General features: G+C 38.2%; 1 protein-coding gene across 2 annotated transcripts in view; it reads left to right on the plus strand.

Annotated features, from left to right (window-relative positions):
- Nucleotides 1-18,580, plus strand: part of WDR33 (WD repeat domain 33) — a 102,084-nt gene that overhangs the window by 21,962 nt on the left and 61,542 nt on the right. For both annotated transcript variants that reach the window (XM_012649949.1, XM_012649950.1), the window contains exons 2-3: nucleotides 15,273-15,496; nucleotides 17,858-17,926. In XM_012649949.1, the coding sequence (XP_012505403.1) occupies nucleotides 15,293-15,496; nucleotides 17,858-17,926 (273 nt within the window). In that variant the 5' untranslated portion in view covers nucleotides 15,273-15,292. The remainder of the gene's footprint in view (nucleotides 1-15,272; nucleotides 15,497-17,857; nucleotides 17,927-18,580) is intronic.

An 18,580-nucleotide genomic window follows, 5' to 3' on the forward strand; every position in this document is an offset into this window, starting at 1 on the left:
CCAGGAGTTTGAAGTTGCTGTGAGCTAGGATGACGCCACGGCACTCTAGCCCAGGCAACACAGTGAGACTCTGTCTCAAAAAAAAAAAAAAAAGCCAGTTTCACTTAAGAATGTCATTGATAAATTGGAAAAAATAATTTTAGTAAATGTCAACTCTTGAGTATATGTTTTCTAATATAGGGTACTATGGGCCGAGCTGTGTCCTCCTGTAGTTCATATGCTGAAGCCCTAATCCTAGTTTGATGGTATTTGGAGATGGAGCTTCTGGGAGGTAATTAGCTTTAGATGAGATCATGAAGATGGGGCCGGTATAATGAAAATAGTGCCCTTATTAGAAGAGACACCAGAGAGCTTGCTATTGCTCTTGTCTCCATCAAGCCAGGAAGAGAGCCCTCACCAGAACTCAACTATGGTGGCATCTTGATCTTGGATTTGAAGCCTCCAGAACTGTGAGAAACTAAATTTCTGTTGTTTAAGCCACCAGTCTGTTGTATTTCGTAATGGCAGCCTCAGCAGACTAATACATAGTGTGTGATGAAATGGGAAGTGTGGTAAAGAACTTTTACTATTTATAGAAGTATGGCATTTTTCTTGAGGGAAAGCACTCTTATGTATTATACTATTCACTTTTTTAATGGAACCCAATTTTGACTTAAAAGAACGACGCACTGTTCAAGGAGAGAGATAGATGAGGGAATGTGAGAAGGGAGGGGCCTTATATATACGTTAACAATATCAGGAGTGAAAGAGGACAGTATTACTGCAGATCTTACAGACAATAGACCGATAATAAGGGCATATCATGAACAAGGCTATGCCCCAAATTTGGTGACTTAGGAGAAATTGATTAATTCTTTCAAAGACAGAAGCTACCAAAACTCAAGTAGAAATACATAACCCGAATAGTCCTACGTCTGTTAAAGAAATAGAATTCATAGTTAAAAACCTTCCAAACAAGGAAACTTGCGGTCCAGATGGTTTCATTAGTGAATTCTACCAAACATTTAAGGAGGATAATACCAATTCTACATAATCTCTTTCAAGAAATATTACAAGAAGGAATACTTCTCAAGTCATTTTATGAGGCTTGATAGAAACCAGATAAAGATATTACCAAAAAGAAAGCCACACCAGTATCCCTCATGAATATAGATTTAAAATTTACAGTAAAATATTAGTAACCCAAATCTAGGAGTATATAAAAAGGATAATACATCATAATCAATGGGATTTATTCTGCGAGTGCAAGGCTACTTGAACATTTGAAAATCAAGCAGGGCCGTTTACCCTTAATAGAATAAGAAAAGCCATGTATTATCCTGTAGGTGGAGAATAAGTATTTGATAAAATTCAGCATACTTTCATGATAAAAATTCTTACTAGGAACTGAAGGGATTTTCTTCAGTCTGATAAAGGGCATCTATGAAAATCTATAGTTAATGCCATACTTAATAGTGAAGGACAAAATGCCTCCTCCCCTAGGATTTGGAACAGTGCTGTAAGGCAGGAAAATGATTAAAAGAGCTTTTAGGACAGAAAGGAAGAAATAAAATTGCTGATATTTGCAGATGATAGGATTGTCTATGTAGAAAATCCCAAGGAATCTATAAGAAAGCTTACAGCATAAGTGAATTTAGCAAGATTGTAGGATATATAGACAATATATAAAAATAAATTGTATTTCTATATACTAGCATTGAATACTCGGATGTGGAAATAAGAAAAAACCAGTACCATTTAAATAGCACCAAAACAAAACAAAACAAACTTGGGTATAAATCTGACAAAATGTACCCGGGAAAAGGTAACCAACATCATTAGGAAATTGCAAAATGAAAACAACAAAATATGCCACTACACACTGATTAAAATGGCTAACATTCAAAGCACTGGCCATGCAAAATGCTGTCAAAGATACAGAGCAATAGAAACTCTCATTCATTGCTGGTGGGTTTGCAAAATGGTACAGACACTTTGGAATACAGTTTGGCAGTTTCTTACAAAACTATGCATACTCTTGCTGTATGATCCAGCAATCTTGCTTCTTGGTATTTACCCAAATGAGTTGAAAATAACATCTAACTAAAAAACTTGAACGTGAGTGTTTGTAGTAGCTTTATTCATAATTGTCAAAACTTGGAAGCAACCAAGGTGTCCTTCAGTAGGTGAATGGATGAACAAATTGTGGCACATCCATGTAATAGTAAAAAGCAATAAAAATAAATGAGTCAAGGCATGAAAAGACATGGAGGAACCTTAAATGTATATTGCTACATGAAAGAAGCCAGTCCGAAAAGACTCCGTACTGTATGGTTCCAACCGTATGACATTCTGGAAAGGGCAAAACTGTGGATCCATTAAAAAGATCACCAAGCAGTCAGGGGTTTGAGGGAGGCAGGGATTAACAGGTAGAGCAAGAGGATTTTTAGGGCAGCAAAACTGTTCTGTATGATACTATGTATGATACCATGAATACATGTCCTTATACATTTGTCGAAACTCAAGAATACACAACACCAAGAGTGAACCTTAATGTATATTATGGACTTCGGGTGATAATGATGCATCACTGTTGGTTTATTGATTGTAGCAAGTGTACCACTTTGATGTAGGATGTTGTGGGTGGGGAGGGCTGTGTGTGTTGGGGGAGGGGAGAGGGTACATGAGAACTCTGTACTTTCCACTCAGTTTTACTGTAAACCTAAAACTGCTCTAAAAAATAAAGTCTTATAAAAATATTGAAAAGGTAAGAAAAATTAGCTGGGTGTGCTGGTGTGTGCCTATAGGAGTTCCAGCTGCTCTGGAGGCTGGGGCAGCAGAATAGCTTGAGTTGCTGAGTGCAGGGAGCTATGATGACGCCACTGCATTCTAGCCCAGGGGACAGAGCGAGATTCTGTCTCAGAAAGGAAGAAGAAAAAAAAATTAAAAAGATAAATTTAAAAGAAAAGAATGACAAACTATGGCATTCAAATCTGAGCATATGGCAAATATTTTTCTTGAAAATGTATGAATGGAGCCTGTTGCTTTGAGGAAAACAATTGTCAGTATTTTTTGCCAGTGATAAAAATTTGAGTTTCCAACGTTAGTGTTTTGGAAAGCTCATATTTACCATTGTGAAGTTGCAGTTCTCGACAATTAATACATTTTATGATGAGACCAATGGTGATTTTTAAGGAAAATGATTATTTTTTATTTTATAAGAAGTGTGGCAGTTGGATGATATGCATAATTCTCTGGTGCCAGCATTTTCCAAATCAATACATGATGTTGCAAAATCATGCATGGGTAAAAGTTCCATTGAAATTGCAAGACAAATCAGTGGATTTTCAGAGTGTAACACTACAAAAAGCTTATTGATATGATCTCGGATGACTCATTGCAGTTAAGCTTTAACAAACTAGCACTTGCCAAGTTTTGTTGGGATATCAAGGTATGTTCACAAATATCTGAGGAAGGCTATTAAAATACTCTTCCCTTTTCCAGATATGTATGTGTGGATCCAGTTATTTTTCGTATTTTTTATATGCTTCACAACACATCGAGTGCAGAAACAGATGTGAGAATCCAGCTATTTTCAATTAAGCTAGACATTAAAAAGATTTGCAGAAATGTGGAAAACAGTGCCGTTCTTTTCACTAATTGCTTTTGGAAAAAAGATAATATATGGATTTGTTATTACTTTTAAATGAATTGATAAATATTTTAAAATTTGTTTTAATTTCCAAATATGCCAAGTGTCTATAAATAGCACAGTTAACAAAAATTTGGAGGAATCTTCATGTTTTAAGAGTAAAGGGGTCCTAAAATAAAAAAGTTAAGCACTTGCTCCTGTAAGCAAACTGTTTCAGAAGTAACCTGCCCAAATTACTCAATTCAGTGGTTCCCAAATTTTGTTGCACTTTAGAATCACCTGGGGAGATTTTCACATCTCTGCTTCCCAATTCATACCCCATACCATTAAATCAAAATGAAGGTGAGAACCAGCCTTTGTATTTTTCTTTAAGGTTTGCTAGTTGAGTCCAGTGTGCAGTGAAATTTGAAAACTGCTGGCTTGGACTCAGACTCAAATCTTTGAATTTCTTATTTCTAATTTTAGAGGTTGTTTTATGATTACTTATCTAGAAAATGTGGCATAGTTTTTTGTCTACTTTTGTAAAGGTAAATTCAGTAATCCAGTGAGAGTTAGTTTGCTCAAATTTTATTGGTTAAAATAGTTGGTAAACTGATGTGTAATCCAATTAAGAAAAATGAAGTAAAAGTGGGATTTATCTGCTGATGAAAGGGGAAAAAGCCACACCCAGTGACCACTGACTTTAATCTCCACTGAAAACGGTTAATGGTGCTGGTTTCTCTATCACACTTTATACTGAGTTGTTACTTCTCATTAAGATAGCCAGATTTGTGATCATATGTACTTTATATAGTTAAAGCTACCTTTTTGAAATGGCACAGAAAACAAATTTAAAAGCCCAGGTACAGTATCGAGTAACATGTGTTACACATGTCTAATGCAGAATTCACTAAAATGTTTCATTAACTTTATAGCTAAGTACAGTTGTCCCTTGTCCCTCGGTATGGGGGGCAGGCTGGGAGAATTAGTTCCAGAAACCACCAAAGATACAAAAATCCATGGATGTTCAAGTCCTTTATATAAAATGGTATAATATTTGCATATGACATGAGTATATTCTCCTCTATAGTCAAAATCATCTTTAGGTTACTTATAATAATACAGCGTAAATAGTTGTTATACTGTATTCTTTAGGGAATAAGGACAAGGAAAACAGTCTGTACTTGTTTAGTACAGATGCAACCATGCATTTATACCCTCTATATTTTCGTTCCTCGGTTGGTTCCATGTATGTGAAACACATGGGTACAGGTTCTGCTGTACATGGTAGAGGCTGCTTCTGCCAAGTAATGAAAAATTAAGCAGCTAAGGCTGTGTTGAAAGCTAGAAAACTACTACATTGAGGGTTAATGAAAATCAATCTTTAATGTCTAGTCACCAACGAATTTATGGCAGCAGTCTTTTTTTTTTTTATTTCAGCATATTATGGGGGTACAGATGCTTAGATTATGTATGTTGCCCTCCCCCACCCAAGTCCGAGTTTCAAGCGTGTCCATCCCTCGGATGGTGCGCATTGCACTCTTTGTGTATACATATACCTGTCCCCTCCTCCCCCCTTCCCCTCCCCACTGCCCAACATCCAGTAAATGTTATTCTTATATGTACACTTATGTGTTGATCAGTTAATACCAATTTGATGGTGAGTACATGTGGTGCTTGTTTTTCCATTCTTGGGATACTTCACTTAGTAGAATGCATTCCAGCTCTATCCAGGAGTATACAAGAGGTGCTATATCACCATTGTTTCTTAAAGCTGAATAGTACTCCATGGTATACATATACCACAGTTTATTAATCCACTCATGTATTGATGGACACTTGGGTTGTTTCCACATCTTTGCAATTGTGAATTGTGCTGCTATAAACATTCGGGTGCAGGTGTCTTTCTTATAGAGAATCATTGGTTCTTTTGGGTAGATGCCCAGTAATGGGATTGCTGGATCGGATGGTACTTCTACTTGTATCTCTTTAAGGTATCTCCATATTGCTTTCCACAGAGGTTACACTAGTTTGCAGTCCCACCAGCAGTGTATGAGTGTTCCTATCTCTCCGCATCCATGTCAACATTTATTGTTTTGGGACTTTTTGATAAAGGTATGGCAGCAGTCTTAACACTTTGCTTTGAGTATTTCATAAGTGTGTCCTCAGTATGTTGTTTTTTTGTTAACCAGCTAGTGACTTGCTCATGTTAACTATTTATTTATTGACAGAGTCTCACTCTGTTGCCTGGGCTAGAGTATCATGGTGTCAGCCTAGCTCACAGCATCCTCAAACTCCTGGGCTCAAGCGATCCTCCTGCCTCAGCCTCCTGAGTAGCTGGTCTACACGTGTGCACCACCACACATGGCTTATTTTTAGTAGAGACGGGTTCTCGTTCTTGCTCAGGCTGGTCTTGAACTCCTGACCTGACCTCAAGCAATCCTCCCTTCTTGGCCTCCCAGAGTGCTAGGATTACAGGCGTGAGCCACTGCAAACGGCCAGCTTTTTAATGGAAATTTTTATAGAGATAATTGTAGATTGACGTGCATTTCTAAGAAATAACACAGAGAAGCCAGACACAGTGGCTTATGCCTGTTAATCCCAGCTACTTGGGAGGCTGTGGTGAGAGGATCATTTGAGGCCAGGAGTTTGAGAACAGCCTGGGCAACAAAGCAAGACGCTGTGCCAAAAAGAATAACACAGAGATTTTTTTTTCCCCTGAGGCAGAGTCTTACTCTGTCACCCGGGCTAGAGTTCTGTGGCGTCAGCCTAGCTCACAGCAACCTCAGACTCCTGGGCTAAAGCAATCCTCCTGCCTCCGCCTCCTGAGTAGCTGGGACTACAGACGTGTACCACCACACTTTGCTAGTATTTTTTTTTTTTCTGTTTTTAGTAGAGATGGGGTCTCGCTCTTACTCAGGCTGGTCTTGAACTCCTGAGCTCAAGCGATCCTCTTGCCTCAGCCTCCCAGAATGCCAGGATTACAGGTGTGAGCCACCGCTCCCAGCCCACAGAGATCCTTAATACAGAGAGATTATGTGTACCCAAACAGTTTCTCCCAGTGGTAACAACTTGTAAAACTATAGTACAATGTCACAAGCAGAGTTTTTTTTGTTTTTTTGAGACAGAGTCTCTCTCTGTTGCTTGGGGTAGAGTGCAGTGGCGTCGTCATGGCTCACTGCAGCCTCAAACTCCTGGGCTTTAGTGATCCTCCTGCCTCAGCTCCCGAGTAGCTGGGACTACAGGCACGTGCTACCACGTCTGGCTAATTTTTTCTATATTTTGTAGAGACGGAGTCTAGCTTTTGCTCAGGCTTGTCTTGAATTTCTGACCTCAAGTAGTCTTCCCACCTTGACCTCCCAGAGTGCTAGGATTGCAGGCGGGAGCCTCCTTGCCCAGCCTACCAAACTGTATTGACAATGATATGATCTGCAGATCTTATTTAGATTTCCTCTAGTTTTACTTGTACTTATATTTGTGTATGTATAGTTCTTTGCAGTTTTATTGTATGTGTATTTTTGTGTATGCATCATCATAGTCAAGATATATAACAATTCATTACTATAAGGATTCCTCGTTTATAACCACACCCCGTACCCCATCCCTAACTCCTGGCAGCTGCTAATCTGTTCTCTATTTCTATCATTTTGTCATTTCAAGAATGGCATATAAAGGGAAACATATAATATGTAACCTTTTGGGTATGTGTATACACACTCAAGGGAGAGAAGCATTTGAACTTTAAAAACGACTTATTTAAACAGCTTCCTTGTTTATTCCTTAAGAGACTCAATGATCTCCATGTAATTTCTCCTGATTTGTTTAGGAGTCATATTAATTAAATACTGGGCAATGAGGAGAAAGAGCATGTTGATCATTTTGTTACTGGCTCAGTCTACTGCTCATGTAGCTCCCCTCAAAGTTTGGTGACATATTAGGTATCAAATTTCTTTTAGTACCCTAAAAGTCCTAGTGGACGGAAGATAGATAATCTAAAACAGGTTTCCAGGCTGAAGTTCTGACGCTGGGATCCAGGATTGTTAATGGAGTTGGGAATCTTAAAACATTTTATTATTTTAAAAAGTTCCACAATAATTGTACCTGCTATCCGAGCTAGTTAATGCATCATTAGTTTGCTTTTGGTTAGAATTCTGTTATCTCAGTTTCGGAAAACAAGTTTTCTTGTTCTGATCAGTAGCTCTGCTCTGATAGGTGGTTGACGTGGTAGGGATTGTTGGATTTGATAATTGGACCAAATTCTGGTGCTGCAGCTACTGTGGTAGGCACAGTACCCATTCTGGACAGCAGCTATGTATGACCTTCTTTGGCTATGGATATATAGTGGCAGCAGACATTAAGTGATCATAGCAGAAGATGCACAGGAAGGAAACACGTCATAGTTTGTTAACATTAAGCCCTTGGCTTTCACTTGATAAATTCCTAGGAAGAAAATTAATATCGTGACCCACTATGCACACATACACAACAGAAACAGCAGTTGCACAAAAATAGTTCTTTCAAATGTGTGATTCAGTTATATATTCTATTTTTTTATGCCGCTTGTCAGCCACATTGATTTTAGGAACCACCAGTAGGATGTGATTTCTGGTTTAAAGAAAAAATACTACTTTAGGCCCATTCATGATGCTTCACATCATAGGGTTTTTTTGTTTTTTTAAATCCTAGAGTCTCAATCTTCCCTCCTGAATCTTAGTTTAAAGCTCTTTTTACTCAGTGTATGAAGCACTTAGGAAGTTAATTTTGTGTCAAATTTGTGAAATTAGTTGAGTTTTAGCTAGGTAATTTTCCTATAAGAAATACACCTTTTTTCTGTGTTTAATTGGAGATCTTCTGTGGTAAGATTTTTCTCATGGTGGAGTCAGAATGGTTTGGTTGGAGAAAAGATTATTTTGGATTATGTTTGGTTGGGGAAAACATTATGTTGGCCATGGTATGCTGAGTGAATGAGAGAGAGCTTTACTTATTTTCTTCAAGTGTCTTCCTCACCCCACCCTGAATTTAAGCTTCTTAAGGCTGATTTGTGCTGTATCAGTACTGCCTGTAATAGTACCTGGCATACAGCATAGCAGGGTCTCAGTGTAATAGTAGATTCTCACATGGCTCTCTTTTTGAGCTCTTCTGTACTGAAAAATTCTCAAATTTGAGAACAGAATATGTGTGTATCTGTGTCTTTCTGTTTGTCTTCATTGCCTGGCAAGTAGCTGGGGCTCACTGATTAATTCTTTAAATAAATTGTGTTTCTTATTATACTTTCCCATGCCGAGGGGCTTTTTCAACTTTTTTTTTCTTTTTAGAGACAGGGCCTCGCTATGTTGCCCAGGCTGGAGTACAGTGGCTATTCACAGGCGCACACTGCATATTTCATAGCGCACTACAGCCTCGAACTCCTGGGCTCAAGCGTTCCTCCTGCCTCAGCCTCCCCAATAGCTGGGACTACAGGTGTGCGCCGCCACGCCCGGCTCTTTCAACTATTTTGACAATTCGTAAGTGTGTGTGTACTGATGGCTAGTAACTAATAATTGCCTTGGTGGTGCCTGCTCATATCCTATATCAATCTTTCCACATAATTTTCACTTTAAATATTACCTTTCTCTTGAATTCCTTTCTGTTCATTCTACTGTCATTGTTGTTTCCAGTTTTTGAGGTTTTGTTAGCCCTTGCATACAGTTTTTATTATTTGAATTAGAGGTTTAGGTTCTGTAAATGAATTATTGTTTAGCACAGTTCTAAAATATGAAATTTGTAATGACTTTCTTTCTTTTTTTTTTTTTTTTTTTGCAGACAGAGTCTCGTTCTGTTGCCCGGGCTAGAGTGCCGTGGCGTCAGCCCAGCTCACAGCAACCTCAAACTCCTGGGCTTAAGCAATCCTTCTGCCTCAGCCTCCCAAATCTCCCAAATAGCTGGGACTATAGGCATACGCCACCATGCCCAGCTAATTTTTTTCTATGTATTTTTAGTTGTCCAGCTAATTTCTTGCTATTTTTAGTAGAGACAGGGTCTCACTCTTGCTCAGGCTGGTCTTGAACTCCTGACCTTGAGCGATCCTCCTGCCTCAGCCTCCCAGAGTGCTAGGATTACAGGCGGGTGCCACCGCACCCAGCCTATAATGACTTTCTTTAAGCAAGGCATTTATGTTTTTTTAATGCACTTTTAACTTTTATTTTAAACTATAATTTTGGTAGTATCATGTCACTAAGATTAATAAAAAGTTATTTTGTGATGAGTTGGGCCGAGAAGTAGCATTATGATGCTGGGATGTACTTGTGCACACAGACATTGGTGAACTAAGTTTGGATATTCATTTTTGTTCAGTAGACTAGTCACTAGATGGGTTAAAGGAATACAATATTTCATGCAAAATATTCGAGCAAAAAGAATCCTTGAGGTTACCCACATTAACCTCATTTTACAGGTTGAGAAAACATGTAGAGAAGTTAACGGGCTTGCCTAATTTTGGTGAGTAGTTAAAAGCTTGAAGGCTAAAGGATATGCTGTAAACTTTTGTGTATCTAGGAGTCATTTATATTTGCTAACAGTAGAGATGGGGACCAGGTACCACAAAGTCTGAAAACTGTTCTATGAAATTAGGAGTGGAATCTGTCATGGCATTAGAGTAAAAAAAGAAAAAAAGCATTTAGGAGTGAGTATTTAGTGAATCAGAGCAATATGCTATACTTGATGCAGCATATAAAGGTAAAGTAGGCACTTGATAAAATTGTGCTGATTGTTTGAAACATTGAAGGTTGTGTAGGAGAAAGGCATGATGAATTCAGCGTTTTAGGTGAATTTTTGTCTCAGCCATTTGGTTCTGTTGTATGTATTGAATAACCACAGGCAAATTATTTGCCCTCTTTCTACCTCAGTTTCTCTTTCTCACTCTCTTTTTTAAAGAAAAAGAGATAGGGTCTTGCTTTGTTGCCCAGGCTGGAGTGCAGTGGTATAGTCATAGTTCACTGCAGCCCCCCAGGCTCTAGAAATCCTCCTGCCTTAGCCTCTAGACTAATTGGGACTACAGGTGCATGCCACTGTGCCCAGCTAATTAAAAAAATTTTTTTTTGGTAGAGTCAGGGTCTCGGTGTGTTGTCCAGATTGGTCTCAAGCACCTGGGATCAAGTGATCCTCCTGCCTTGGCCTCCCAAAGTGCTGGGATTACTGGCATGAACCACAGGCCAGTTTCTCTCTCTTGCCCCCCTCCCTTCCCAATCCCTCTATCTTCCTCCCTATTCCTCCACTCCAGATATGGGATGAATGTGTTTTGGGGACAAACCTAACTTCTAGTTTAAGTTGTGGTGTTTTGTTATTATACTTCAAGTAAATAGTGTAATGAGTGCAAATCACAGTAATTATTGCTATGAGGGATGAAACTCTTATTTTTTTCTCTGCATTTGGTTATAAATCTAAATCCTTGAAGATTAGTCTTGAGTGAAGCCCAAAGTATAGTTTCAATGACTTTTGAGGGATGTTTTTTTTCTGGCTGGGTCACCGTTTTTTCAATCTCACGTGACAAGTTTTCTCATATTTGAAAAAGCTGTTTTGTCATTCATTATTGCTGAAAAATCTTGGCAACCCATGTTGAAGGAAAGTTAGGAGGTTTAGGTACTTTGCCCTTACTCTGCCGCTCTACTGGCTGTCTTGGGCTGCCATAACAAAGTTTCCACAGACTAGGGGACTTAAACGATAGAAATGGATTTTCTCACATTTCTGAAGGGCAAGAACCTTAGATGAAGGTATGAACAGGGTTGGTTCCTGGTAAGGCCTCTTTCCTTAGCTTGCAGGTAGCTATCTTCTTTCTGTGTCCTCATATGGTCATCTCTGTCTGTGTTGTCTGTGGCCTGATCTCTTCTTTAAAAAGTACCGGTCAGATTGTATTAGGGCCCTAAATCCAAATATAGTCACATTCTGAGGTACTAGAGATTAGGACTTCAACATATGAATTTCGGGAGGGGGCAAAATTCAGTCCATAACAGCCACCAAGGGGCTCTGTTGTGACTTTGGCTAAGTAATTCAGTGGTTTGCAGGATGTGAAGCTGCAGTTTGAAAGGTATATGTGAAGTCTGGTCACTGTATTGTGAGGAGGTTTGTTTTTGGTTTATTTTAGTCCTGATTGTTGATTTGAAATATAATTATTTTTATTCATGCTTGACCTTTATTTCTGGAACACAAGTAGTACTTGACCAACCATTCATGGGAAAGTTAAAGGCTTTTTTTAAAAACAGGTTTCACTCAACAGATCTGTAAATGGGAAGATATTTTTTCCCTGTCCTCTATAACGTCTTAAATGAAGGATTAATACTTTTGTCTATCTCTAACATATACATTATTCAAAAGAGTGTTAGTAACAATGATTGTTTTGCATTTGACTTCAGGCATTTTCCTCATATTTGTACAGTAGATCCTTGATATGACTGTAGGTTAGTGCTTTGTGTCTATGTACCCACCACCAAGCTTCAACAACCATCAACTTTGTTGTTTCATCTGCTGTCAATTTAAAAGTTTTTCCCATTGCAATATACTGTTTCATTTTTTTAATTTACATAAAATTCATATAACAGAAAATTCATTGCTTTAACCATTTTAAACTGTACAGTTCAGTGGCATTTAGTATATTTGCAGTGTTTCACAGCCACGACTTATAGTTCCAAAATATTATCATCCCAGAAGGAAACCCCATTCCCATTAAGCACTTACTCTCCTTTCCTCTCATTTCCCAGCCCCTGACAACCACTTATCTCTTAGCTTTCTGTCTCTATGTATTAGCATATTCTGGTTTTTCATACAAATGGAATCATACAATATGTGACTTTTTGAGGCTGACTTCTTTCACTTAGCATATGTTTTTGGTATTCATCCATGTTGCAGTTTGTATCAATACTTTATTCCTTTTTTGGCTGAATAATATTTAAGCACCTTTTGATGTCTAAAAATATTGTTCTCATTTGATATCAGTACTATCAGAAACTATAGCCTGTAGCCCCAGCTACTTGTGAGGATCTGTTGAGCCCAGGAGCTTGAGGCTGCAGTGAGCTGTGATTGAGCCACTCACTGTACTCCAGCCTAGGTGACAGAGTGAGACCATGCTGCTAAAAAAAAAAAAAAAAAAATTAGAATAATTTTATTCTGATAAAAGTATAAATTTGATGATTTTAAAGTGAAAAAAATAATAATTTAAAACTATGCTTTTGAACACTCTATCCTTTTAGAATTAGTGGCTTAGAAATCTTAATTGAAGCTGTTAATTGAAATCTGGATACTGAAGCCTACTGGATTCATAGGATAGCTGAGTAAACAGATTTCTTCACCAGCTTCATTGAGTCAATTGCTTAGTGCTTTTTGTATACTCTAATTCACACTCAGTTCTAAGAAATAAAATGTTTCTCATCTCATTACAAATTAACATTTGACAGGGACCTTCTGGAATTGCTCCAGAAGGGTGGAAATAATACACGTTAAATGCATATTTTACTGTATTATTTGTTTTTGGTGTGTATGAGTCAGGATTTCTTTTCCCTCCACTCATTTCCCTCCACCCATCCTCCTCCTCCTCATTATTGTTATTATTATTATTATTTAATGGTTTTAGGAGGGGCCAGACTAACAAGGATGAAGTGTAGTACTAAGAATATTTTCATCCAAAGGAAATCACAATTTTTTAGGCCTTTTATTTAGTATCTTAAGAGTGAAATAAGGCAAATTTAAGAATACAGAAAAATGATGGAGATTACAATCCTTCCTTCTTTTGAAATAAAAGTAATTGTGGAAATGCTTCTAACTTCTATCCTTTGTGTGCTTTTAATGGTCTGATTTTTTAATCTATTTCATATATATATATATATATATATATATAAATATGAAGGGGTAGGGGGTTGTGAGGAGGGGTGTTTAGTTGCCCTGGTGTTTTTTTGTTTTTTTTTTTTATTAAAAAGACAGAGTCTCACTCTGTCGCCCTTGGTGGAATGCAGTGGCATCACTGTAGCTCACTGCAACCTCCAACTTCCAACTCCTGGGCTCTACGCGATCCTTGATCCTTCTGCCTCAGCCTCCCCAGTAGCTGGGACTACAGGCAACGCCCAGCTGAGTTTTTTTTTTTTCTTTTTGGTAGAGATGGGGTCTCACTTTTGTTCAGGCTAGTCTCAAACTCCTCAGCTCAAGCCATCTGCCTGCCTCGGCCTCCGAGAGTGCTAGGATTACAGGAATGAGCCTCTGCACCTGGCCTGATTTTTAAAATATGCTTAAAATTTATTTAAAATCATTCATATTTGTATAATTGGCACATAAGTTTAAATATAGAACATTGAAGTTGAAAAACTCTAGGGTCTTAACATTTTTCTGTTCAGATATTAGTTTAATGTTGCTTTTATACGTATATAAATACACATACAATGAGTTTATGTATTGGTTACTTTATTGCCGAACTTAGATATGTGTACTTTTTGCATTTGTTATAGATATGAAATAGGGTAGTTTATTTCACTTTCTGCACAATTCCTAGGAAATTTAAAAGGACAAAAGTCAGGTTTTCAAACTTTTAGTGAATCTTGTATAAAGTAGAGTCTTAAGATAAACTTAAAAACTTGTTTTACTATCGAGCCACTAAATGAAATTTTAATTTAAAAAATGTGAGCAGTCCCCAATGATTCTACCTTTTCTTCCCCAAACATACACACATACCCCCCCCACACACCCCCCATTCCAAGCTATTATAAATTGTTCTTTTTTTTTTTTTTTTTTTGAGACAGAGTCTTACTCTGTTGCCCGGGCTAGAGTGCCGTGGCGTCATCCTCACTTACAGCAACCTCAAACTCCGGGGCTCAAGCGATCCTCCTGCCTCAGCCTCCCGAGTAGCTGGGACTACAGGCATGTGCCACCATGCCCGGCTAATTTTTTTGTATATATTTTTAGTTGTCCAATTAATTTCTTTCTATTTTTAGTAGAGACGGGGTCTCGCTCTTGCTCAGGCTGGTTTCGAACTCCTGAGCTCAAACAATCCGCCCGCCTCGGACTCCCAGAGAGCTAGGATTACAGGCGTGAGCCACCGCGCCCGGCCATAAATTGTTCTTTTTTTCTTCAGGCTGACTCTTACAACAAATGCCTATTAGTACTTGTTCTGCAAATTAGTCTTTTTTAAGTGTATAACTGGTTTCTGCTATTAATCTATATACATATAGTCATATGCCACATAATGACATTTCTGTTAATGTCAGACCATATATACGATGGTGGTCCTATAAGATTATAATATCATTTTTACTATACCTTTTCTAACATAGAGAAATTCTTACCATTGTGTTACAGTTGCCTTCAGTATTCAGTATAGTAACATGCTTTACAGGTTTGTAGCCTAGGAGCAATAATCTATACCATAGAGCATAGGTGTGTAGTAGACTATACCATCTAGGTTTCTGTAAGTACATTCTGTGATGTTTATACGATGAAATTGCCTAACTATGCATTTCTCAGAATATATCCCTGTCATTAAGCAAGTCATGGCTGGTAGTTCATTTTGTAAGTAGATAGACTGAAAGCCAGAAATGATACATGTTAGAAAAGGGAAGAGAAATGTAAAAAGTGTTCATTTAAAAATGTTTTCAGGCAATACTGCAGTGCTGATATTTGTAATGAAAATACTTTTTATTTATCCTAGTGTCTTAGGAAAACATCACCATGGCTACAGAAATTGGTTCTCCTCCTCGTTTTTTCCATATGCCAAGGTTTCAACACCAGGCACCTCGACAACTGTTTTATAAGCGACCTGATTTTGCACAGCAGCAAGCAATGCAACAGCTTACCTTTGATGGAAAACGAATGAGAAAAGCTGTAAACCGAAAAACCATAGACTACAATCCATCTGTAATTAAGTATTTGGAGGTAAGTCCAATTAATGTTCTTCAGATGATCAAACTTCCATTATTTAAAAAGAAGAAAGTTTTCTAAATATAGGGTAATAAGTGTACCTGTGTTTCTTGAATTAGTGGGATGAAGTGGAATTTCAAATGAGGACATTTAAGGAAGACCTTAAACCACCAGTACTTTTTTTTTTTACTCTGTGCATGAATCATCTTCTAAAAAGTGATTAACGTAAGGCTCAATTTTAGAAATAGGATTCGATCTAAAGATTCACAGCAAATTAGAAGAGAGTACTTTAATCGCTAGGCCAACCTTAAAATATTTGTTAAACCCACAGTGTATATGAAATAACAAGAGACTACCAACATAGGAATATTTCTGTGAGAAACATACATTTAGAACCAGAACTTTGGGTGTCAGAGACACTGGCATGGGGAGTATAGATTCTCCCACTTCCAAGCCCTGGTGATAGGTAGCGCTTATGATCAGGAAGAGGGCTCTACTTGAGAATTGAGCACCTACTACAGTCCCATAGGGTGAAAGCAATGCTGAGATACTCAGTAAAGGCAGGGTAGGGGTCTGTTGCAAGTCTTCCCCTATTGAACTCGTTCTTTCTTTCCTTCCCTTCCCTTTCCCCTTTCCTCTCCCCTTCCCCTTGCCCTCTTTCTTTCCTTTCTTCCTTTATTTTATTTTATTTTATTTTGTTCATTTTTTGGATAGAGTCTACCTCTGTCACCCATGCTAGAGTGCCGTGGCATCATCATAGCTAACTGCAGCCTCCAACTCCTGGGCTCAAGTGATCCTCCTGCCTCAGCCTCCAGAGTAGCTGGGATTACAGACGTGTGCCACGATGCCTGGCTAATTATTTCTATTTTTATTAGAAATGGGGTCTTGCTCTTGTTTGGGCTGGTCTTGAACTCCTGATCTCAAGCACTTCTCCCTCCTCAGCCTCCCAGAGTGTTAGAATTACAGGCATGAACCAGGGCACCCAGCCTTTGTCTGTCTTTATTTTTATTTATTTATTTTTATTTTTTTTGAGACAGAGTCTCACTCCATTGCCTGGGCTAGAGTGCCGTGGCATCAGCCCAGCTCATAGCAACCTCAAATTCCTGGGCTCAAGCAATCCTGCTGCCTCAGCCTCCCAAGTAGCTGGGACTACAGGCACGTGCCACCATGCCCGGCCAATTTTTTCTCTATATATTTTTAGCTGTCCCATTAATTTCTTTCTATTTTCGGTAGAGAGGGGGTCTCGCTCTTGCTCAGGCTGGTCTCGAACTCCTGAGCTCAAACGATCCTCGCGCCTCGGCCTCCCAGAGTGCCAGGATTACAGGCGTGAGCCACTGCGCCTGGCCTGTCTTTCTTGATGGGATCTTGCTCTGTCCCCCAGGCTGAAGTGCAGTGGCACGATTACAGTTCACTGTATTTTTGAACTTCTGGGCTCAAGTGATCCTCCCGCCTCAGCCTCTTAAGTATCTGAGATTACAGGTGTGGGACACCATGCCCAACTAATTTTTCTTATTTTTCATAAAGATGGGATCCTCTGTGTTACCCAGTCTGGTCTGGAACTCCTGAGCTCAAACGATCCTCCTGCCTTAGCCTCTCAAAGTGCTAGGATAACCTAGGGAATTACTCAATCACAGAGGCTAATTCCTAGGTTAAAACAAGTAAATAAAGAACTTAAGGCTGGGTATGGTGGGTCACACCTGTAATCCCATAGTGAGCAACATACTGAGACCCCCCCTTCTTTACAAAAAAAAAATTAAAAAATTAGCTGGGCGTGGTGGTGCACACCTTTAGTCTCAGCTACTCAGGAGGCTGAGGTGGGAAGATCACTTAAGACTAGGAATTTGATGTTACAGTGAGCTGTGATCATGCCATTGCACTCCAGCTTGGGCAACAGAGTGAGACCCTCTCACTAAATTAAAAAAAAAAGAAAGAAAAACCACAGGGAAGATAGGAGGAATTGTTTTGTGCTGAGGGCTTTGGTGGAATCGGGGATATCTGTCTACTTCCTAGCCTGTTTGAAGTTAACATCGGTCAGCATGTGTTGGGGCCCACAGCATCTTGATTGAGTGGGTGGGGGGTAATGTGAGTAAAATGAGGAGGGAAGTTCTAAGGAATGTCAGTAAGATAACAGGAAATCTCTTTAAGATATGCAGTATTATTTATGTCTTAGGGAATAACATTTTTTTTTTTTTTTTTAATTTTTTGCCCTCTCAACCCAGCTTTTCCCGACTCTGGGAAGAACCGGGAAGAGAGGGGAATAACATTTTTCAATCCTACTTTCTCCTCAATTAATATAGTTTATATTTTGTTAATAATTAATTTCAAATTGAGTGTAAGTAGACCAATTTATGAATTGATCTATTTATTTTTTAACAGAACAGAATATGGCAAAGAGATCAGAGAGACATGCGGGCAATTCAGCCTGACGCAGGTTATTATAATGATGTAAGTATAAGATGTGTGACACTAGTTTAATAAAAACCTTTATTTGGACATGCAAGCCTAAATATATGTGACCTCAAGTTAAAAATGATTTTTTTAAAAAAAATTAAATTTCATTTTAATCTTTTTTCTTTCTTTTTATTTTACTTGATTTGTTAGAATAACTTGCAATAAAAATTATCGTTTCTTCTTATATTTTTATAATTAAAATAAAACATCCCTAAAGGGATAATGTAACACATCTGTATAAACTATGGGTTATATTTTCTTTGAATATAATTTTCCTTTTCATGTAATCATGGATGAACTTTTGGTGCTTAAAGCAATGTCCAACAAATGGTTGGACTGCCTAAAGTCTTGTAACAGGAAAGTTAATTTTAAATTTGGCTTATTGTGAACATATTTAATTGGATTGACTTTGAGAAGTAATTAGGGAAATCTGGTACTTAATCTGGTACTTGATTTTGTTCTTTGTTTAGTAATAATGGATACCTGTATTTTACTACTACTTCTTCATTTAATTAATATAGACTAATCGTAATCCATTATAATAGTTTTTTTTTTTTTTTGAAAGTCTTGTATAGTTCCAATTTTTTTTTTTTTTTTTTGAGACAGAGTGTCACTCTGTTGCCCTGGCTAGAGTGAGTGCTGTGGTGC

Source organism: Propithecus coquereli, unplaced genomic scaffold (genome assembly GCF_000956105.1).
Source record: "Propithecus coquereli isolate 6110/MARCELLA unplaced genomic scaffold, Pcoq_1.0 Scaffold307, whole genome shotgun sequence".
Lineage (NCBI taxonomy): Eukaryota > Metazoa > Chordata > Mammalia > Primates > Indriidae > Propithecus > Propithecus coquereli.